Source organism: Crotalus tigris, unplaced genomic scaffold (genome assembly GCF_016545835.1).
Source record: "Crotalus tigris isolate CLP2741 ecotype Arizona unplaced genomic scaffold, ASM1654583v1 scf7180000018867.1602434, whole genome shotgun sequence".
Taxonomy (NCBI): Eukaryota; Metazoa; Chordata; class Lepidosauria; order Squamata; family Viperidae; genus Crotalus; species Crotalus tigris.
Genome location: NW_024097246.1, coordinates 1,217,528 through 1,240,273, shown reverse-complemented (window position 1 = coordinate 1,240,273; position 22,746 = coordinate 1,217,528). Strand labels below are relative to the sequence as shown.

Below are 22,746 nucleotides of genomic sequence, written 5' to 3'. Positions count from 1 at the left end.
TTAAAACTTGTGGGCTTCAATTCCCAGAATTCCTCAGCCAGTCCACAAGTCTTAAAAGTTGCCAAAGTTGACTACCTCTGTTCTATGGTATGGTTACCCTGAACTTTTTCCTCCCTCCCATATCCAGTTCAGGACTGAGCAGTCTCTTATTTTGGGTCTCTTTCTGGAATGGGTCACCTCCGCCCTGGGAAGCTGCTGTATAATAATAATAATGAAGTTGGAAGGGACCTTGGAGGTCATTTAGTCCAACCCCCTGCTCAGGCAGGAAACCCTTCGTGTGACTGGTGACTCCTTCTCTAGCTGCACATCCCATCACACCTGCTTCTGTCTTCTTCAAAGGAATCAACCAAGGCTGGACTTCCTCCTCCGGCTCTGTCCAGATGTACCAGGCTACAGGTCCCCACTAACCCCAGCTCAGGATAATGGACGGTCGTAAGTGCAAGAACCAGTTTTAAGTGCAAGGACTTTTTCCAATATCGTCATAGGGAACGGTTGCTAAACAAATGGCTGTAAGCCGAGGACAACCTGTAATTCTTAATTTTCTCTTTTACTTCCCTTACCTGCCTTCCCTATTCAAATTTAAGCAAACCTACTCGCTTAGAAGAATTTTAAAAAAAGAATTAAAAAAATCTTTCCTGAGATTTTTTTTCATTTCAGACAGGAAAATTGGCATTGTGTTACTGAATGCTCTTTCAAGAAAAAAAGATACAAAGGTTCTTCCTTGCACTTAGAAAACTAAGCACATCCAGAAGAATCCAGGTTTTCTTGAGTGCTAGTTCTCCAGTTTCTTTGACATTAAAAAAAAAGGGGGGGGGGTTGAAAAAGCAGACCATATAAATCAGCATAATTTAGGAGCAGGCTATAACTCGATTTTGCTAGAAATATAGAGCACCCTTTTAAATGAAGCAGACCACTAACAAAGCATCCCAGTTAATTGACTGCTTCCTTCTTTCCTTTCTCGAGTCACAATTCCCAGTTTGCAGTTTACAGCAAAAGCCCACTTTTTGATATTTTTGATACAAGCAAGGAGATACAAACACACACACGCACGCACACACACACACACACACACACACAATGCACAACAATAGGGGCTTTGGAGGAAGAAATGGTGAACTGAAGATGGCTCCATTAAAAGTGGAGCTGTCAAGCGGAATGGAGTGCAGAGCCAGCAAATAGACCGGCTCTTTGTAAATACTCTCCAGACAAGGAGAGGACTTGAGATCACCCACAAGCGCTCTTTACAACTGCTCCTTACAAGGAGAGCGCAAGACAGCGGTCTCCATAGTTTTAGTGTTCTGGGAGACAAGGAAACAGCCATCTAGCTTAAATCACATTCAGCACCTTCAAAAGGACACTGGATCTGCATGCTTCTTTTTCCAATCAATTTTGGAAATTTTTAACCACTTTTCATCTATCAGTAATCTTTGAATCTACACGTTTTATAGCACCAGGTGAGTTTCCTTCAACGCTTAATGAAACACTAAAAAGGGGATTAGAATTTTGATTCTGGAAAGTTACAAACGTTATCAATGGTCCATTTGGATTTCAAATAAGATTTTGGAATTTAATTATAACAATTCCTGCCATGAAAAATGCATTGATTATATTGATGGATGAAAGTGGGAAGTTTGAACACTAGAAGGAACCGGAAAGAACTAAAAATTGCAACTAAAGGAGAACATTCGGATTTGATTTACTAATAATAATGAAGAACAGAGAATATTTTAATATTGGACATATTGATGGATATTTTTGAACAATGAATCCAGGAATTAATTTTAAGAATGTATGTCCTAAAAATACACTGTGCTTAAAAGATGCTATGAAAGAGGAATAGGTTTTATTTGACAAGACTGAGACTGATCTGAAAATGGATTTTAAAATGACAGGCTACAAAAATAATATGGGGAAAAGCTGTTATATTGGACATAAAAAGAAACCAGTTAGCCTTAATAATTAAAAGGGATACACGGGTAATTCTTGACTTACAAATATTTGTTTAGTGACTGAAAAGAACCCTAATGCCTTGCTTTTCCACAATGGAAGGGAACACACAGAATAATCCATTTAATTATTTAAAGGAGAAGGCATGACAGATCAACTGTGAGAGAATTAGGGGTTATGCCCTTTTAGGGCATTTTTGCCCCTCATTAATTAGAAACAACATTTTTAATGGTTCCCCAGTTCAGTGATTAAAAAGCAAGCAATCCAGCAGTTGAAAAGCTTTCACTTGGGTTGGACATTTTTCTAAGGGGTCCCACCTGTCCTGATGAGATATGACAACTCATCAACATTTGAGACTCTTCTTAAGTATTTTGTCTATTTCAACCCACAGTAAGAACGGCAGTGTGTCATTTGCTAGGTACATCCACTTGGATCTTATACAACTGATACCTATATAGCCTTGGACAGTGTGGAAGTATCTAAACAGAAGATGTATGGCTATTGAATATGGTGAGAAAATTGCAGTTGAAAGGTTTATGCACCACGCAGAGGGCTGAATTATGTGATCTCAATCAATTCTTCCCTCTCAATGGCTCTATGAAAATAAACTGAGCAGAGAAATGAATGCAAAGCTGCTTGATTTGAATAGCCTGTCTTTTCTAGGAAACGTGGGAAGGTAGCTTGTTTTATATTCAAGCCCAATTCAGTGTAAATGTACGGATGTGGAAAACTGGAAGATAACAGAACATGCTGCAGATAGTCCTCAACTTACAACTATTTGTTTTAAGGCCTGCCTTGAAGTTACAATGGCACTGAAAAAAGTGATTCACAAGTTACCATTGCCGCACCACCTCTGCAGTTACGCAATCAGGATTTGGGGTTTTGGCAACCAGCTCCCTTTTACAGCAGTAGCAGAGTCCTGGGGAGAATCACTTAATAATAATAATAATAATAATAATAATAATAATAATAATAATAATAATAATAGTAGTAGTAGTAATAATAGTAATAATAATAATAATAATAAAGTTGGAAGGGACCTTGGAGGTCATCTAGTCCAACCCGCTGCTCAAACCCTATACCATTTCAGACAAATGGCTGATCTGGATTTGTGATCTTTCCAGATGGCTTCCCACAAGCAAAAGCAATGGGGGAAGCCAGATTCACTTAACAACCGTTTGATTCACTTAACCCAGGGGTAGGCAACCTTGGCTCTTTTATGACTGGTGGACTTCAACTCCCAGAATTCCTGAGCCAGCCATGCTGAGGGAAAAGGGAGAGGTTTCCAAGCTGAGCCATGCTGGCTCAGGAATTCTGGGAGTTGAAGTCCACCAGTCATAAAAGAGCCAAGGTTGCCTACCCGACATAGCCACAGTTAAAAACAAAAGGTTGTTAGTCAAGGACTATTGTACACCCCTCAATAAATAATAAATCCTGGCCTTCCTAACAAATATTCGAGGGATTTCCCTCTTCCCTTCCTATCTCCTTGGCTGTGTCACTCTCTTGAGCCCCTTCGTTTTCTCTCGCTCTTCCCGATGATTTAATAAATAAAATAAATAATTTAATAAAATAATGCAATTCCGAAACCGACGGCCTCTTACCCGAATTCTCAACACTGTGAGGAAGATCTGGGAGTTTCATCCGTGCCCTGTTGGGTTCCTGGTATTCTGTCTCTCCTGAGAGGATGCGTTCATATCGGTTGGAGTGCCTGTTGGAGCCCATTGTGTTGTTGATGACAATAGTATCGTTCGGTGCAGAGAGGTGGACGGTGAGGTCATCATCAGAGATGCGCCGTTGAGCCTACAGAGCGAGGTTGTTGAGAAATACTTTAGATCAGAGGTCTCCAACCTTTGGGGCACCAGGGACAGGTTCTGTGGAGAGATTTTTCCACGGATCGGAGGGGGCGTGGTTTCACGTGGTGCCTGCATCCCATGGATGGGGCTTTGCTTGTTTGTGCAGGCCGGTTGCTGGCATGCCACGGCCCTGTACTGGTCCATGGACCGGAGGTTGGGGACCCCTGCTTTAGATTGTTAAGGTCAAGATGGCAGAGTTTCCATTCCCCACCACTGAAACACACCTATTCTACCAAATCCCAAAGGTGCAAATTCACTGCAGCAAGTTGTCCCTTTCTGTCAGTAACAAATGAAAACCCCACTCAAGCCAGCAGACCTCGGCTGAAGAAAAACAAAAAAGTAATTCTTTCAAACAGACGCAACTTTTTACAAAATCAGCCGGTCTCACCTTTCCTAAAATCTTTTGCCAATATTGACGCCAGAGAATGAGAAAGATGACAACCAGGAGAAGGAGGATGATGACCACCAGGCATCCAATCAAGATGGAGGTGTTGCTGCTGTCGTCCTTTGCGATTGGCTGGCCAGATTTCGCTTCGCCCTCAAGATCTGACAAGGGAAGAAATATAGAAAAAGAAGCTGAGAGGAACACATGACTATGTCTTTCTGGGGCTGGTAGTGGAGGAAGAATATTAGAGCCGTGTTCTCTCCAATTTGCAAGCGACTCACCTGCCTGGGTGAGGTTCGAGGTGACATCGGCCTTGTCACTGAGTGAGGAATCAAGAGCCGGAGAGATGGGAAGGTTACGGCCTGAAGGGTGAGGTGGGGCCACCATTGGGGGGTAGTGACTTGAAACAGGAAGAGAGGGGTCATCCACAACATCTGGACGGGTAGAAAACAGGAAGGGGAAGGGGAACAAGAGAAAAGAAGCTATCCATCAACCGAGGTGCAAAACCAGAAGGAAGACGTATCATACAGCAAAGCAGGAAGGCATTGGGTAAAAAGGGTGGACCGTTATCCATTTATGGAACGTTATATAACTGATGCCACAGTGGACCTGGGAAATTTAGTTGCAATTTCAGTGTGGGGAAATGATGATCAGCAGATCCAGAGGATATAGAGCAGTGTTTCTCAACCTTGGCAACTTTACGATGTGTGGACTTCAGCTCCCAGAATTCTCCAGCTAGCGTTGCTAGCTGGAGAATTTTGGGAGTTGAAGTCCACACATGTAAAGTTGCCAAGGTTGAGAAACACTGATATAAAGGACGATCATTTAACCCTTCCTCTCCTGCTTACAGTATTTGCTTGGCAAACCTCTTCCTGCTTCTTCTTTTTATGGAACAGCAGGCAATAAGAAGGGCGGATTTATAACCGATCAAAGAAAGCACCCCTTCACACAGCACATTGTCAAAACATGGAATTTGCTGCCACAAGCTATAGGGGTGGCCACCAGCTCAGACAGCTTTCCAAGGTGAACTGCAGGTCTTCATGGAGGACCATCACTGGGTGTCAATACAATGTTTTCTACTGTTTTCATACTTTTGGAACTGTAAGTCACCCAGAGTCATTCATTGAGATGGGCAGCTATAGAAATTGACTGACTGACTGACTGACTATCGATCTTGAAGAACCAAAGGCCCTTCTCCTGGCTTGGGAAAACAAAGATCAAAGACAGAAAGGTGCCTCCATCTTCTATTTGCAAGCACCCCAGAGGCATCTCTGGGCCCACTCGTGGGAACAAAGTCCTGGGTTCAACCAGCCAGGACTAGTCTTATGTTCTTGCAAGAGGAAGGTTGGGTTACTGGGGAAAGTTTGGTGATTAAGCAGCCTCCCTCCATCCCAAAGGCTGCCCATCCTGCTGTTCTTTAGCCTAGAGACGCAGCAGATGGGCTTCCCAGATCTGTAACAGATATCCAGAACATACAGAGGGAGAACAGATGGGAAAAGGAACGTTTGTAATAGTTATTTCTCAGGAGGTAAATTGGGGAAAAGGCCATGTCATCTCCTAACCATGCTCCCAGCCCTCCCAGGAGGCCAGCTGCAAAGTGGAGGCAGTTTGGAATAAATCCCAAAGAGTCTGGCTGCTGGGCGCAGCTGCAGAGCGTTGATTTCGTGCCCTTCCTTCAAGCACGGAAGGAATGCCCTGCTCTCTGGCATTGTCTTTTCTCCTTTTCTTCCAGGCAGGACAACAGCTGCAAATGGCTGGAACAAATGCAAAACTCTCCACAAAGAGAGCTTCTCCCTACTCAGAGCTTCTTCTCTTCCCCCTCTTATCAGTCCTTGAAAAAGACAATACTCCTCTAAGTGGAATCGTCTAGAACAGTGGTTCTCAACCTGTGGGTCGGGACCCCATTTGGGGTCGAACGACCATTTCACGGGGGTCGCCAAACAACGCAGTCCGCCATTTTGTTTCCCCTTTTCCTTAGCTGTGCTACTCCCTTTTATTCTATTGGCTTTTGAAAGCCAATAGAATAGACTCTCTTGAATAGAGTCTAATTCTATTGGCTTTCAAAAGCCAATAGGAATTGTCCAGGCTGTCTCTGCCCTGCTGAGCCCGCCAAAACTCCCATTCTGCAAACGGTGCTGCACCAGTTGAGTAGTCCCCGACTTATGACCGGTTGAGTAGTCCTCGACTTACGACCAGTTGGGGGTCGTGGCATTAAAAAGGTTGAGAACCACTGGTCTAGACTCTAGAAGAGGGGTCTTCAAACCTGGCAACTTTAAGACTCGTGGACTTCAACTTCCAGAATTCCTGAGCCAGCATGGCTCAGCTTGGAAACTCTCCCTTTCCTCTCAGCATGGCTGGCTCAGGAATTCTGGGAATTGAAGTCCATGAATCATAAAAGAGCCAAGGTTGCCTACCCCCGGTCCAGACTCTAGAAGGATATTTGCATTTTGAGTTCAATGACAATGAAACTTGAATTAGTTAAGTTTCCGGGATAGACAAAAATACAGTCTTGAAGCTAAGAGGCGATACAAAACTGCATTCTTCTGATCCAACCAAATTGTATAGGTAGTCCTTGATTTACAACCATGATCGGGACCAGAACTTCTGCTGTTAAGCAAGGCAGTAGTTAAGGGAGTGCACTAATTTTAAAACCTTTTTGGTCATTAAGCAAACCACTGTGGTCATTAAGTGAATAAAATGAATTACGTTGTTAAGCAAGTTTGGCTTTCCCCATTTGCTACTCAGAAGCTGATTGGAAAAACCGCAAATGGTGGTCACATGACCCAGAGACCATGCAGCTGTCATAAATGCTTCGGTTGCCGAGCGCCCAAATTTTGATGATGTTGACACTGCAATGATGATTAAGGGTGAAAATCAGCAGTAAGTCGCTTTTTCCAGTGCTGTTATCATCTCAAACAGTCACTAAACAAATGGTCATAAGCCGAGGACTACCAATATGCTCTCCAGAGCTTTCCAAAGTTTCAGATAAGGGTCTTTCTTTCCCCAAGAGCAGGGGTAAGTAACCTTGGCTCTTTTATGACTCGTGGACTTCAATTCCCAGAATTCCTCAGCCAGCATGGCTCAGCTTGGAAACCTCTCCCTTTCCCCTCAGCATGGCTGGCTCAGGAATTCTGGGAGTTGAAGTCCACGAGTCATAAAAGAGCCAAGGTTGCCTAGCCCTGCCCAAGAGGACACCTGAAATGCTTCCAAGACAAAATCATGGAGCGTTGAACCTAGGCCAGAGTTCCCCAATGTTTCTGGCTTTGTGGACCGGTGGGGATGATTCCACGTGAGCAGGAACCTGCCTGCCGCTCACGCAAATGGAACATGTGTGTGAGGGTGCGCATACGCTCTCTGGCTGTTTCCTCAGCCTACTTGCAATCTCCTCACAGCCTACGAATGGGCCCCGGCCCACAGGTCGGGGACCCCTGACCTAAACATCATATAACGTCATTTGCATCATAACAACAATTATGTCCGATCATTGAAGGCCTCGTTCTACCTTCCATCTTTGGGGCCTCGGCCTCAAGCCATCGCCCAGACCCGACTCACTTGAGAGAAAGGCAACTTCGCTGAAGAGCATCCACTCGCTGTCAAAGTAAAAATGGCACTGGACAAACAAGCCGATCCGGCCACCCAGGGGCACAGTGAAGTAGCGGGCACTGGGGTCCCCGACGTTCACCGAATACTGTTGGGAGACAGGGTCAGCCTCCCAAGCGGTGGCAAGGCTGTGCTTGAAGAGGCAGTCCACCTGATGGAAGACTCTCACGCCATGTGTGTACATATTGCTGCAGTGAACCTGGAGAGATTGAGGTGGAGGAGGAAAAAATGGGGAGGGGGACGGGGAGGGGGGCAGGATGATAGAAAAGAAAGACAACTCTGAAATAGGCTTGTTTTCTTCCCATGTTAACCTTCTAGAAGAATGAGATCCCCCCCTCCAAATGATTGGTAAGCGACCAGTCGTAAATTGAGGGCTATCAGTATTAGGAACATGTCTTTTAATTGGCCCAGCCCACTAATCCTACCACGTTCTTCATTGGGCCCTCTGCAGAAAAATGCTGTTACCTTCATATATGTGAAGGATCTGAGTTGGTCAAACTCAAATTCCATCTTGACGAAACCCTCAGGAAAAGACCGCCTACTCCAGCCTACGTAGTCATATCCAGGCCACACACGCAACTCTTTGGTTTGGGTGAAGTCATCCAGTCCCACCACTCCATCCGTCAACTGGCCAAGACCCCCAAAGTGTAACCTGCTTTAGAAAGGACCCCAAAGAACAAGAGGGAAAATAGGATGAGGAAAGGGAAGTCTAAGATCCCTCAAACCTATTAAGTACAGCACTAGTTCCATTAATTTTATGGCCTTCCGTGAAGGGTGGGTTTCTTTGAATTCTACATGGGAACTTCCGCTACACAGTGAAGTACAGCAGCAGCATTTAAACCAGGGGTCTTCAAACTTGGCCCTTTTATGACTTGTGGACTTCAACTCCCAGAATTCCTCAGCCAGCGTGCCTGGCTGAGGAATTCTGGGAGTTGAAGTCCACAAGTCATAAAAGGGCCAAGTTTGAAGACCCCTGGTTTAAACATATGCCCAAGTACACCATAGGGCAGGGGTGGAGAACCTTGACTCTTTTATGACTTGTGGACTTCAATTCCCAGAATTCCTGAGCCAGCCGGCTCAGGAACATTCTGGGAGTTGAAGTCCACAAGTCATACAAGAGCCAAATTCTCCACCCCTGCCATAGAGTAACCGAGCTAAGAATGTCCACATTCTACAATGTATAACAAGTGGGATCCAGAAGTGAGCATTCTTGGACAGGAGCTTCCTTCTTCTGGTAATCAAGTCCCCCCAGAAATAAGATCAGCATCTTCATTAATAGTTAGGAAGATGGGGTCCTTGGTGCTCTCTGAGCTTGCTTGTTTTCTTGCAGACGTTTCATAACCCAACTAGGTAACATCATCAGTGCTAGAACAGACTGAAGGGATTCCCTCCAAACATTGTTGGGGTTAACTAGTTGGATAATGAAATGTCTGAAAACAAACAATCAAGCTCGGAGAGCACCAAGGACCCCAAAATTCAACTCTGGGCTACAAATATTCTCTTTTATTGGTATTAGGGAATGTGCTGAAAACTCAGTTCTTTAGGTAGGTAATTAGATGCTGAAATATTCATGGCATAGATCTGTACCTTTGATGTAAGGGCTGCCCAATGGAAGTCAGTAAGTCTATTAAGATGGACTTGAACTATGGATATTTATTTGTATTTTTGTATAGCTATTTTTGGTTTAAGCATTTTGTGGGTCCCTGAGATTAACTTTGACTGAAGCAGCATAAAATCACTGACAAATACATTTTTAAAAATACATCAGAGTTTTCTTCTTTGGGTATGAATGCTAATCCAGATTTTCCCAGCCAAGAGTCTTTAAATATCTAAGATTAAAACTCTCTGAATGCTTAGCTGCCTGAAGGTTCAAAACCCTGAAAGCCTGACTGGAGGACACCAGAAGGGTTGACCCAACATGATCTTGCAAGCCAACAGAGTATGAAAATGTTGAATAACAAACATCGAATTCAACCCCAGTTGCTATGCTTGAAAGCCACTCAGGAGCCTCTTACTCACTCACTTGCTGACACTGGACCCGTCGTAAGTGGAGTCGTTCAGGTAGACTGGGTCCGGGACCAAAGGCATCACCTGACCTAAAGGGGCCGTATAGGATTGAAGGCCATCTGTGGAAGGACACAAGGCATTCAGAGGCAGATTTCCGGCTTGTTATACCATTAGATGCAAGTCTCAGGTGGGTAAAGGTTGATAATAGAATAACATAGTTGGAAGGGACTTTGGAAGTCTTCTAGTCCAGCCCCCTGCTCAACCATTATACCATTTCAGATAAATGGCTGTCCAATCTTAAAAACTTCCAATATTGGAACACCCACAACTTCTGGAGGCAAGTCATTCCACTGATTAATTGTCCCACTGATTAATTTCTCTTTAATTGTTCTAACAACGCATCAAGTTCTAAATATCTGTTCCCGTAGGCCAGGGGTAGGCAACCTTGGCTCTTTTATGACTCGTGGACTTCAACTCCCAGAATTCCTGAGCCAGCTATGCTGAGGGGAAAGGGAGAAGTTTCCAAGCTGAGCCATGCTGGCTCAGGAATTCTGGGAGTTGAAGTCCACGAGTCATAAAAGAGCCAAGGTTGCCTACCCCTGCCCTAGGGAGTCCATCATAAACTTTGAACGGTCTCTAAACGACTAGTCATAAATTGAGGACCACCTATCCTCACTCTGAATTGTGCTCTTTCTTCATGGAGCCTGCTTCTCGTTTTATTCTAGCATCCCCATGTAAAAGTTTGAATCGAGTCACCAGATGAACGCCCAGTCTCTCCAGTCCTAGCTTAACATTCTGACCAGTAGACCCTCCTTGTATGCATATAAATGAAAGACTTGGGTTCACACACGGAATCAGGCCTGCAAGGTATGCCAGACTTTCTATTTTAGGATAACAGAATACAGGCAGCCCTCAACTTACAACCCCAATTGAGCCCAAAATTTCTGTTGCTAACCGTGACAGTAGATAAAGTGAGTTTTGCCCCCATTTTATAACTTTTCTTGCCATAGTGGTTAAGTGAATCACTGCAATTGTTCAGTTAGGAATGGGGTTATTAAGTGAATCTGGCCATTGACTTTGCTTTAACCGAAGGTTGCAAAAGGGAATCACATGATCCTGGAACAATGCAGCCGTCATGAGTATGAACCAGCTGCCAAGCATAAAATGGGGTAAAAACCCACTTAACAAATATTATAATTTATAATAATAAAGTTGGAAGGGACCTTGGAGGTCATCTAGTCCAACCCCCTGCTCAGGCAGGAAACCCAACACCATTTCAGACAAATGGCTGTCCAGTTTCTTCTTTAAAACCTCCAGTGTTGGAGCATTCACCGCTTCTGGAGGCAGGTTGTTCCACTGGTTAATTGTTCTAACTGTCAGGAAGTTTCTCCTGAGTTCTAGGTTGCTTCTCTCCTTGATTATTTCACTTAGCAACGTAAATTTTGGGCTCAGTTGTGGTCGTAGGTTGAGGGCTACCTATATGGCTCCTTTGCACAGGCAATATTATGTGATTACAACCGCGATTGGGACCAGCATTTCCATTGCTAAGCAAGGCAGTTATTACACGAGTTGCATTTGATTTTATGACCTTTATTGCCGTGGTTGTTTAAGTCAATCACTGTAGTTAAGTCAATTATATGGTCACTAAGCGAATCCACTTTCCCCAGTTTACTTTGCTTATCGAAAGCCGGCTAGGTGGTTTGCAAATCCCGTGACCCTGGGATGCTGCAACCACTGTAAAATCCATGTCAGTTGCCAAGGGTCTGAATATTGAGCACATGGCCATGGGGATGCTGCAATGGTGGTTAAGTGCGAGGACTGGATGTAAGCCACTTTTTTCAGTGCCACTGTAACTCTCAACAGCTGCTAAACAAATGGTTGTTAAGTCGAGGACTATCTGTACACTGTGGCTCTCCTCTTCTCATTTTCAGTGTTAACAGTAAGAAAGCAGTCACTCTGGATTTCATTTACGTAATGGATGCCAGCCACACATTATCAGTGTGAGAATTTTGGACAAATGGCTGTCCAGTCTCTTCTTAAAAACTTCCAGTGTTGGAGCATTCACTGCTTCTGGAGGCAAGTAGTTCCACTGATTAATTGTTCTGTCAGGAAATTTCTCCTTAGTTCTAGGTTGCTTCTCTCCTTGATCAGTTTCCATCCATTGCTTCTTGTCCTGCCTTCAGCGCTTTGGAACATAGCTTGACTCCCTCTTCTTTGTGGCAGCCCCTGAGATACTGGAACACAGCTATCATGTCCCCCCTCATCCTTCTCTTCATTAAACTAGACATACCCAATTCCATCAACCTTTCCTTACATGTTTTAGCCTCCAGTTCCCTAAGCATCTTTGTTGCTCTTCTCTGTACTCTTTCTAGAGTCTCAACATCTTTTTTACATCGTGGTGACCAAAACTGGATGCAGTATTCCAAGTGTGGCCTAATTGATGATATAATTTATTTCATTTGAGCATACCGTGTTTTGAGGTCCAGGCTAGCGTGGTAAATGATGTGAACCCAGCAACATCTATTTTTAAAAAGCCAGGGGCAGGCACACTCTTTGCATCCAGCCTGAAAAAAAAAGGTGCTAAAATAACAAGCTACAATCACTCACCTTTCCAAACACAGCCATAGAGTTCCACTCGCAAGCAGACACTCATGACCCGGTCTGAACGGGGGTAGAAACGGACATAGCGGGCAATGATGGGAGGGCCCAGATCCTTTAACACCACGTCATCTGTGTTTTCATTGCCTGAAATCACCTAGGAGGAAAGGAAGAGTAAGGAGTAAAAGAGCGAAAGGAGGAATTGGGCCCAACAAGTCAACTTTGTCTGATCTGTTGATTAAGAGCAGTGTTACGGGTAGTCCTCAACTTACAACCACAAATGAGCCCGTAATGTCCATTGCTAAACAAGACATTTGTTATGTGAGTTCCCCCCCCTCCATTTATGTTCTTTTTTGTTGCAGTTGTTAAATGATTCACTGCAGTTGTTAAGTTAGTAACGTGGTTGTTAAGTGAATCTGGCTTCCCCACTGACTTTTCTTGTCAGGAAGTCGCAAAAAGTGATCACGTGACCCCGGGACACACACTGCACCCGTCATAAATATGAACCAGATGCCCAGCGGCTGAATTTTGATCATGTGACCATGAGGATGCTGGACGATCATCAATGGGGAAAAACGGTCATAAGTCACTTTTTTCAGTGTCGTTCTCACTTCAAACGGTCACTAAACAAATGGTTGCAAGTTAAAGAGCAACTCTACTCAACCTTGGCAACTTTAAGATGTCTCGACCACAACTCCCAGAATTCCCCAGCTGGCTATGCTGCCTGGGGGATTCTGGGAGTTGAAGTCCACATCTTAAAAAGTTGCCAAGGTTGAGAAACACTGGATTAGACACAGATGCAGTCTCCACAATATAACCCATCTCCATGTTATCCCACCTCAGAGAAGCTACAATGCTCCCTACTTACCTCATTTCCCCACCGGTCACGCCAAGGCATCCATTGGTGCCCATCCCGCTTGTAATGGAGCCGATAGGAGCGAGCAAATTCCTTGCCGTGACCACTTGCGTGGCGGCCCTGTGTCCCCACCAAGGTCAGGAAATGCAGTCGGCGCAGGTCTACCTCCAGGTATTCTGCATCATTGGGATAGACGGGTCTTTCAGGACACCAAGCTCCATCGCCATCACTCAGGGCCAGCCTAAAACAACAAGAAGTGAGGTGTGAGGTAAGCCTCCTGGATTGCTGCCTTATCACAGAACTCATTTTGTTTATTTTTATCCCGCTGTTATTATTTTTGTAAATAACTCAAGACAGCAAATATACACAATACTCATTTCTCCTATTTACTCCACAACAATCACCCTGTGAGGTGAGTTGGGCTGAGAGAGAGTGACTGACCCAAAGCCACCGAGCCAGGTTTCATGCCTGAGGCGGGACTAGAATTCACGTCTCCTGGTTTCTAGTCAGGTGCCTTATTTTAGTTTGATCCCAGTTTGAAATCAAGTACAATTCCAAGATCTGTTTGCATGTCTCATCCCCAGGGCAGATAGTCCCCATCCTATAATCTCTGCATTTTGGTTTGTTTTCCCAAAACCTTTGCGTGTTTTCAACCTGCTGGTTTGTCCAACCAGGGTCAAACCATCCATCCATCCATCCATTCATGGAGTCACAATGAAATGCATCCATACACACACGACTTTCCCTATCTCTGGTTTAAAGGAGATATACAATTACTGTACATATTAACCCAGTGTTTCTCAACCTCAACAGCTTTAAGATGTGTGGACTTCAGCTCCCAGAATTACCTAGCATTGGAAGGAGGGGGGGGATGTGGCTGGCTGGGGAATTCTGGGAGTTGAAGTCCACACATCTTAAAGTTGCTAAGTTTGAGAAACACTTGCACCAACCTAAGGAGTGGGGAGATATTTTTAAAATGGGTGGAGCAGGCTTAATAAGCATCCAGTTTATTTTGAATTTTGTTTTGGTCTTTCAGAGTGTTTGCCGTGAGCCTTCGGGGAGCAGGGGGAATGTTGATCCATGCATCATGATATTATTATGCAAATGACGTGACTTACTTGCCCTGGACATTGTGACACAACCTGAACTGCTTGTAGTCTGTCTTTTCTCAGTTACATCTACCTGATCCACCAGAGTGGGGAGGCAGGCTATGTTTCTGGACTCTCTCTCTTAAGGAGGTCCATCCAGTGGATCCTCTCTCCCGGTGGAACATTATCCCTGTAGAACTAAGATTGGCCCCCACTTGATAATTGTTTTGACATGGTTTGGCCAGCAGACCCGGAGACTCAAGGTAATATGAAGCCCATCAATATGGTTTGTTTCATTGTTATTGCCGGGAGCAGTTATTGGATTTTGTATTTGGGGTGTTTCTTCTGTAAGCTGTCGGGTTCACTGTAAGTTGAGTAGCCATATACACTTTCTTAATAAATAAGTAAAATTTCTGTAATTTACATAATTGTGTCTTTTGCCCAATGGGCATCCTGATGTACAAATAAACACATTAACATTCCTGTGGATTGTTATGGATACTGTTGGTATTAGCTAGTTCTCCCCAATCTGCAAATCTGATTTAAAAAGAAAACTTTTGTCGATTCCTTGTCATGTCTTGTGGTTTTCCTTTATAAATCTTGTGGTTTTCCTTTATAAATCGATTCGCACAATGGATACCTTTAAGCTAGTTTAAGTTTCATCAATGAAAACGAATCTGGCCCAGAAACTATATATCGGAAATCATAGGCTTCTATCCAGTTACTAATTTCTATAAATGCAACTAACAGATTACAACAGCAAGTTAAATCCCTCTTAGAGACACTATGCAGATCATTCAGCTACAGATATCTTTGTACTGAGCACCAATCCAACTTAAGGTTTTAAGTGTAAATAAATGCCAAGTTCCTAATCCCTAAGATATGGTACATTTGAATATGTGTACGTGCTGAATGGGAATTTCCAGTAGCCACTGGGAAGTTTCATCTTAACAGACAGAGAAAGTATGCATCAATAAACAAGTGTGTTTGAATTGATTACGTCATGCAAATTAAATAGCGGGATACCTTCCTCACCTGCTGTGTTTTGCAGCTGTTGAATCAGACCATGAACTCGAGGCCGAGAGAGCTTCATCTGGGATGGTCCGATCCTGCATGCCAAGCGCATACCGACACTTAGCTGTGGAAGGAAAAAACGTGAAAGGGCTGAAAAATACTCTCGGCAGTGAATGCAGACCTCCAGTTACACACCTACAGCCTATGGCCACAATTAGGGCCACAATTTCTGTTGCTAAGCAAGGCGGTTGTTACGTGAGTTGACTTTGCTCGTTGGAAGCCAGCTAGGAGGGTTGGAAATGGCAACCACACGACCCCCAGGATGCTGCAACCATTGTAAACACTTGTTGGCTGCCAAGTATTTGAATTTTTATCCCATGACCGTGGGGTGCTGCGATGGTTGTAAGTGCGAGGACCACTGGTCGTAAGTAACTTTTTTCAGTACCATTGTTAACTTCAGAGGATTGCTAAATGAACGGTTGGTTGTTAAGTTGAGGACTACCAGTATAGGAACCCGGTATGTTATTGGCTCAACTATGACCTAATCATGCAATGAATAACAGCCAGAAGAAAGTCAATGAAAACAATGACACGTGTTGGATGTATCTCATTTGTTGCTTGTAACAGGGTTTAAAGTCAGGCTAATATTACCAAGAGACATTTCTTGATAAATCTTGAACTAAAGAAGTTGCCAAGCTTGAAAAAACATTCCAGGTAGTCCTCGACTTACGACCACAATTGTTACTACAATTTCAGTCGCTAAGCATGGCGACTGGGAAGTCAATATAGGTAAGGTAGTCTTCAACTTACGACCACAACTGAGCCCAAAATTTCTCTTGCTAAGTGAAACATTAAGTGTTCAGTGAGTTTTGCTCCACTTTACGACTTTTCTTGCCACGGTGGTTAAATGAAGCACTGCTGTTGGTAAATTTGTAACACGGTTGTTAAGCAAAACTGGCTTCCCCATTCATTGACTTTGCTCGTCAGAAAGTCGCATGACCCCCCCCCCCGGGGACACTGCAACCGTCATAAATGAGTCAGTTGCCAAACATCTGAATTTTGATCACGTGACCCTGGGGGTGCTGCAACGGTCATAAGTGTGAAAAATGGTCGTACGTCATCTCTTTCAGAGATGATGTAACTTTGAATGGTCACTAAACGAACCATTGTAAGTCTAGGACTACCTGTAGTCCCCGGTTTTAGGACCTTTTTTTTTTTGCCACGATTGTTAAGAGAACCACTGCAGCTATTAAGTGATTCACACGATTGTTAAACAAATCCACTTTTCCCACTGACTTTATTCGTCGGACACCAGCACAAATGATGATCACTTGACCCCGGGGACGCTGCAACCATTGTAAATACATGCCCGGTTGCCAAGGGAACAAGTTTTGATCACGTGACTGTTTTAAGTGCGAGGCCCAGCCACAAGTCATGTTTTTAGTGCTGTAATTTTGAACGTCCACCAAACAAACGGTTGGAAGCAAGTCAAGGACTACTTGTAGTGCAATGGATTTAAAACTGAATAAAACAATATAATGGATTTAAATTGCAGGAAGACAGATTCCAACTGGACATTAGGAAAATGTTTGACAGTGAAACTGTTTCTCAGAGAGAAGTGTGGGCCCTTTTACCAGATGTGTTCAGAGAGAAGCAAAGCAGGCATCTGTCTGTCCTTGTATTTTTTTTTTAAGTATATTTGTTTTATTTTATATGTCTGGCACTATATTAACTCATATTCAAGGCCCAAGCAGAAAGTTAGATGCAGTCACCTAACTAACTGGTTCAAGGATTCTGATATTTCTGTATTTTCCATTAGGAGGCGCTCTAATTTCATATACAAGAAGAGGGAGGCCACCAATTGAGTGAGTTCCAACAGAAATTTGAATCGAAACATACAAACCCCGAAGATAATTGATTCAATAAACAACAACATGACTCAGAAATTAAATTGGATTCTTTCAAGATTCCCCTCTCCTGTCCAAAATGCTGGAAGCTTTTTGGAATTTGGCTCAAAAGGTAAATTGTTAAGAAAAGCACCTGAGGAAAAAAAACTAGAAAGAAATTGAAATTGTCTGGTGATAGCATTCAGTACTGAAGGAAAAATGAGGTTCTCTTGTCAAATATATTATTCACTGCTGGACTTTGCTCTCTTCGAGATGTGGACACAGCCATTGAATAGCACAGCTTTATAGAGAGATCAGAACATTCTTGTCTACGATTGCCCATTAGTCGTAACAACTAAGAGCAATTTATTTGCCCAGAAAAGAACTAAAATTCCTGTTTCCAGTCTTCCTATGGGCTTAAGAGGTTTTCTAGTCCGACCCCCTGCTCAAGCAGGAGACCCTATACCATTTCAGACAGGTGACTGTCCAGTCTCAAAAGCCTCCAGTGATGAAAAACCAACAACTTCCAAAGGCAAGCCATTCCACTGGTTAATTGTTCTCGCTGTTAGGAAATTTCTCCTTGGTTTTAGCTAGCTTCTCTCTTTGATTACTTGGATTATAGAGGGTTCTGCCTCTAAGATTGGGAACAGGACTCTCACTTCTTCTCTGCTGTAGTGATGTTCTGCCACTAAATAATAATGATAGTAATAATAGTAATAGTAATAATAAGAGGAGGAGGAGGAGGAGAAGAAGAAGAAGAAGTCGTAATAGTAGTAGTTGGAAGGGACCTTGGAGGTCATCTAGTCTAACCCCCTGCTCAAGCAGGAAACCCTACACCAGTGGTGGCAAATCTATGGCCCAGGTGCCAGAAGCAGCACTCAGAGACCTCTCTGTGGACACACACACCGTCTCCCCAGCCCCGCCTCCTCCCATGGCCCCCTCACCAGCAGCCCCCCCAGAGGAGAGTCGCCCCTGGGCGAGGCCCACGTGAAGCAGCGCAGCCAAGGACATGGTAGCCAGGCAGCGGGAACAAGACTCTGCTCTTGTGTCACGCGCAGATGATGCTGCGGGGCATGGGCAGAGGGTGTGGCCGCCATGGGCATGGGCAGAGGGTGTGGCCGCCATGGCGCTGCTGGTCTGCCTGGGTGATCTGTGGCGGGCCATGGAGGTGGTGGGTGACCCAGTGGGCAGGGCAGAGCGGGACAGTGGTGGGGGGGGGCGGTTTTTGGTCTCTAAAAGGTTCACCATCACTGCCCTACACCCAGAAAAATGGCTGTCCAGTCTCTTCTTTAAAACTTCCAGCGTTGAAGCATTCACAGCTTCTGGAGGCAGATTGTTCCACTGGTTAATTGTTAGTTGTCAGACTGAGAAAATAGCTCCCCCCCCCAAAAAAAAAAATCTCGGAGGAATGTGAAATATTCCAGACAGGGGGAGCTCTGGATCGAGATCAATTGACCATTTTGTTTCCACTTGACACATCAGGCCACAATATCGCTCAGTGTGTCCCCCGGATGGTTTATGGGAAAACAAACACCCCCACTGGCACCTCGCTTCCTTTCCCCTTCATGGAACTTTTAATGGGCTGTGGGTCATCTTCTAGGAGCCTGCAAAACTTTCTGTCACGGAACAGGCCATTCCAAGCCTTCTGGAACACTCAGGGCAACCTGTTCCAAGGTCAGACTGTTCTATGACGGAATGTTTTGAACGTTCCTGGGGTCTCTTATCTGGCCATCGATCCTATCGGTCCAGCTTAGCTTCAGCAAGGGATGTTGTCAGTTGTGTCTTCAGGCCCAGCATTCCAGAGGAGGAGGCACCTTCTGAGTTTTCATTTCCAGCTGAAAGGTCCTGATGTGGATCCAGAGCTGCTCTAAACAATCAACTGTAATGTTTATTTTGGTTACTCAGAGTCCTCTTCTTACAACAGTTTGTTTAGTGGTCTTTCAAAGTTACAATGGCACTGAAAAAAGCAATTTATGGCCGTTTTTCATATTTACGACCTTTGCGGCATCCCCGTGGTCATGTGATCAAAATTCAGACACTTGGCAACTGATTCATATTTACGACGGTTGCAGTGTCCCGGGGTCATAGGATCACCTTTTGTGACCTTCTCACAAGCAAAGTCAGCCGGGAAACCAGATTTACTTAGCAACCGCATTAGTAACGACTGCAGTAATTCTCGTTAACAACTGTGGCAAGAAAGGTCATAAAATGGGACAAAATTCACTTAACAGATGTCTCACTTAGCAACAGAAATTTGGGGCCCAATTGTGCTCGTAAATCATGGACTACCTGTATTAAGTACGTTTATATGGCTGCCCAATATAAATTGCCAGGTGACTCTGGCTGGCTGTTTTTTTTTAATTTTTAGTGTAAAACTACATGAGAAGTGACTGCGTTAGCTGTTATTTCATGAGGTAATTTTAATATAAATGAAATGGAAATCTTTTTTGTCCTGGGCACACCAACAAGCTACTCAAAGGCAAGGTGCTGCTTGCAACCTCTTCTCCCCAGTTGTAAATATGGCCTGGTTGCCTAGCGCCTGAAGTTTGTTCACATAATAGGGACAACTATTAGAATTTCAAATCCAGGTAGTAAATACCCCCCCCCCCGGTTGGTCCTTTGTGACTTCAAATTATTGCTAAGTGGCGGTTATAAATGGAGGACTATCCGTGTCTGTAATTACATTTTTTTATTCTATTTTTTCCTAGCAATTCTGACAAACCTATAGTTTCCAGATATAATCCTTGTTCATTTTGCTAGTTATGTCTGTCTTTACTCTGTCGCATTTTTATTTTTAATTCTTAATTACTTTATTATTTTTTATTATTATTAGATTTTATTCTCATCAACAACGGACTAATTTTCAAGCAGTTAGCTCAGTGTTTCTCAACCTCGACAATTTTAAGGCATGTGGACTTCAACTCCCAGAATTCCACAGCCAGCATTGCTGGCTGTGGAATTCTGGGAGTAGAAGTCCACATGCCTTAAAATTGTCAAGGTTGAGAAACACTGTAAATAAGCTGGAATCAGTGTGAAATATACTTATTTGATTTATATTTTGTCTTTCACTCAGGAGCTCACAGCAGCACATGGAGCTCTCCCTCCTTCTATTTTCCCTCACCTATGAGGGAAGCTGGACTGAAGTTCCTCTTCCTAACTTCCCAGTTTTGAAAAGTTCATCTTCTCCCAAACTGTGCAATGATGGGATGCACTAAAGCAGGGGTCTTCAAACTTGGCTCTTTTTATAACTTGTGGACTTCAACTCCCAGAATTCCTCACCCAGGCACGCTGGCTGAGGAATTCTGGGAATTGAAGTCCACAAGTCATAAAAAGGCCATGTTTGAAGACCCCTGCACTAAAGGCTCTTCTGGTTAATTTAGGCTCTGTGGATTTGGGGAATTTAATTCACCTGCTTCTCCTAGAACTGAAAAGAGAGTTGAATCCTGATGCCAGCCAGCTGTTTTGAACCGCTGCCCTTTTCTCTCTCAGCTTCTACTTCTTACCTGGATCAAAGTGCTCTTCCAACTCCGAGGCCCCTACAGAGATCAACAGCAAAAGGCAAAGCGTCCTGGGTCCCATCCTACCTCCGACCAGTGGACTGGTTACATCAATAACTGAGCTTTCATGCCTGTGAAAAAAGTTGAAGAAAGAGCAGTTAACAAAAAACAGTTACAGGAATTGGATAGATCTAATCCAGGGGTCTTCAAACCTGGCCCTTTTATGACTTGTGGACTTCAACTCCCAGAATTCCTCAGCCAGCATGCCTGGCTGAGGAATTCTGGGAGTTGAAGTCCACAAGTCATAAAAAGGCTCAAGTTTGAAGACCCCTGATCTAGTCTAATGAAAATAAGGACATGATAACAATGTTCCAATATTTGAGGGGCTCCTGCAAAGACGAGGGGGTTCAAACTGTTTTCCAAAGCACCAAAAGGTAGGATGAGCAACAATGGATGGAAACCAACCATGGAGAGAAGCAACCTAGAACTCTATTGTTTTATATTCATAAACTTATATGAGTCTTTTCCTCTATCACTCAAGCTTGATGGTGAGTGATTTCAACTTGACTTAGCGGCCTTATTCATTTCCTAGTTCAAGCCCTTTATTGGTTCTAATAAATACCAAGCGTTCCAGGCAAGGAAATCACTCACATGCTGCTATTGTCTTTATTTTCCTAGATTCCAGCCAGAAGGGACTGGAAGTGACACACCAGCAGCGTTATAACACAAAGAGGGCTACAAGCCAAATCTGTGGCTCCGCATACACTTTGCTTCTGGGAAAATCCACCCTGTAATAAAAGAGCTGGTCATGAGACGGATTAAAATATAACTTGGTTGTTTCAGTTAAATATTGGTGAAATAAGCTCAAGCTGAGTGAAACCATGATCTTATTTATTAGGAACGAAGCAGGCAGACTCCTGTTAATTACAGAGCACCTGCAATTTGTAGTTAGACAGGTAGTCCTCAACATATGACCACAGTTAAGACCAAAATTTCTGCTGCTAAGTGAGACAGTTGTTAAGTGAATTTTGCCCCATTTTGCGACCTTTCTTGCCACAGTTGTTAAGTAAATCACTGCAGTTGTTAGTCATACGGGTTGTTACATAAATCTGGCTTCCCCATTGACCTTGCTTGTCATAAGGTCACAAAAGGTGATCACAATGACCGCCGAGACATTGCAGCCATCATAAATATGAATCAGTTGCCATGCATCTGAATTTTGATCATGTGACCATGGGAACGCTGCTACGGTCATTAAGTGTGAGAAGTGGTCATAAGTCACTTTTTTCGGTGCCATTGTAACTTCAATCACTAAATGAACTGTTGTAAATCCGGTACTACCTGTACACAATCCACAACACCAATCCTAGATGGTGAAATTGCCTGTATTTCATTCAAATCACTCAAAAACATACCGTAAGAAATGTCTAATTCTGGATAGATCAAGGACTTCTCAGCCCATCCTGCAGCTGTCTCCTTTCAGAAGTTTCAAAGAAGCAAAGAAAGAAACATAGAAGAAGCAGACCTATTACTTGTCCCCAGTTCTGGTATACAAGGAGTCCTCAACTTACAACTGGTCACTTAACAACCCTTCAAAGTTACAACGAACTCAAAATTACCCACCCTCAAAGTTACAACTGCTGCACCGTAGTCATGCGATCACATTTTGCAACATTTATGGCTGTTTTTTCGCCAAAAAAATGCCCTTTGGGTAAAATGAGCCCACCCGTTACTAGGTGCCTCGCTTAACAAGCACACTGCAGTTGCTTATCGACTGTGGTGACTTATCTAATGAACATCATATAAATGGTCATAAAATTGAGTCTGATCACATGGTGTCTCCAATTACAACTGCAATGACTTATAACCAAAATTACAATCCCAATTGTAGACCTAAGTCAAAGACTTAGTGTTGACTCTGAATATGGAGGTTCAATTTACAAGGCACTGTTAGACATTTAAGTCGCCCAGCTCATCAGAATTACTGCCCGGCTACTACAGTGATGCAAGTGTCA

General features: G+C 43.7%; 1 protein-coding gene and 1 long non-coding RNA gene across 5 annotated transcripts in view; one reads left to right on the top strand and one right to left on the bottom strand.

The window, feature by feature from the left end:
• Positions 1-22,746, bottom strand: part of DDR1 (discoidin domain receptor tyrosine kinase 1) — a 71,976-nt gene that overhangs the window by 12,600 nt on the left and 36,630 nt on the right. For 2 of the 4 annotated variants that reach the window (XM_039357202.1, XM_039357204.1), the window contains exons 2-11: positions 20,738-20,862; positions 15,370-15,472; positions 13,259-13,487; positions 12,400-12,547; positions 9,809-9,911; positions 8,251-8,440; positions 7,738-7,984; positions 4,467-4,619; positions 4,189-4,346; positions 3,549-3,747 (exon numbers count right to left, since the gene is read on the bottom strand). In XM_039357202.1, the coding sequence (XP_039213136.1) occupies positions 3,549-3,747; positions 4,189-4,346; positions 4,467-4,619; positions 7,738-7,984; positions 8,251-8,440; positions 9,809-9,911; positions 12,400-12,547; positions 13,259-13,487; positions 15,370-15,472; positions 20,738-20,813 (1,606 nt within the window). In that variant the 5' untranslated portion in view covers positions 20,814-20,862. The remainder of the gene's footprint in view (positions 1-3,548; positions 3,748-4,188; positions 4,347-4,466; positions 4,620-7,737; positions 7,985-8,250; positions 8,441-9,808; positions 9,912-12,399; positions 12,548-13,258; positions 13,488-15,369; positions 15,473-20,737; positions 20,863-22,746) is intronic. The other 2 variants (XM_039357203.1, XM_039357205.1) reach the window with 1 other exon arrangement.
• Positions 15,480-21,758, top strand: LOC120314277. The gene is made up of 3 exons (XR_005558387.1): positions 15,480-15,772; positions 17,168-17,367; positions 21,410-21,758. It is a non-coding gene; the product is annotated as an uncharacterized LOC120314277 (long non-coding RNA).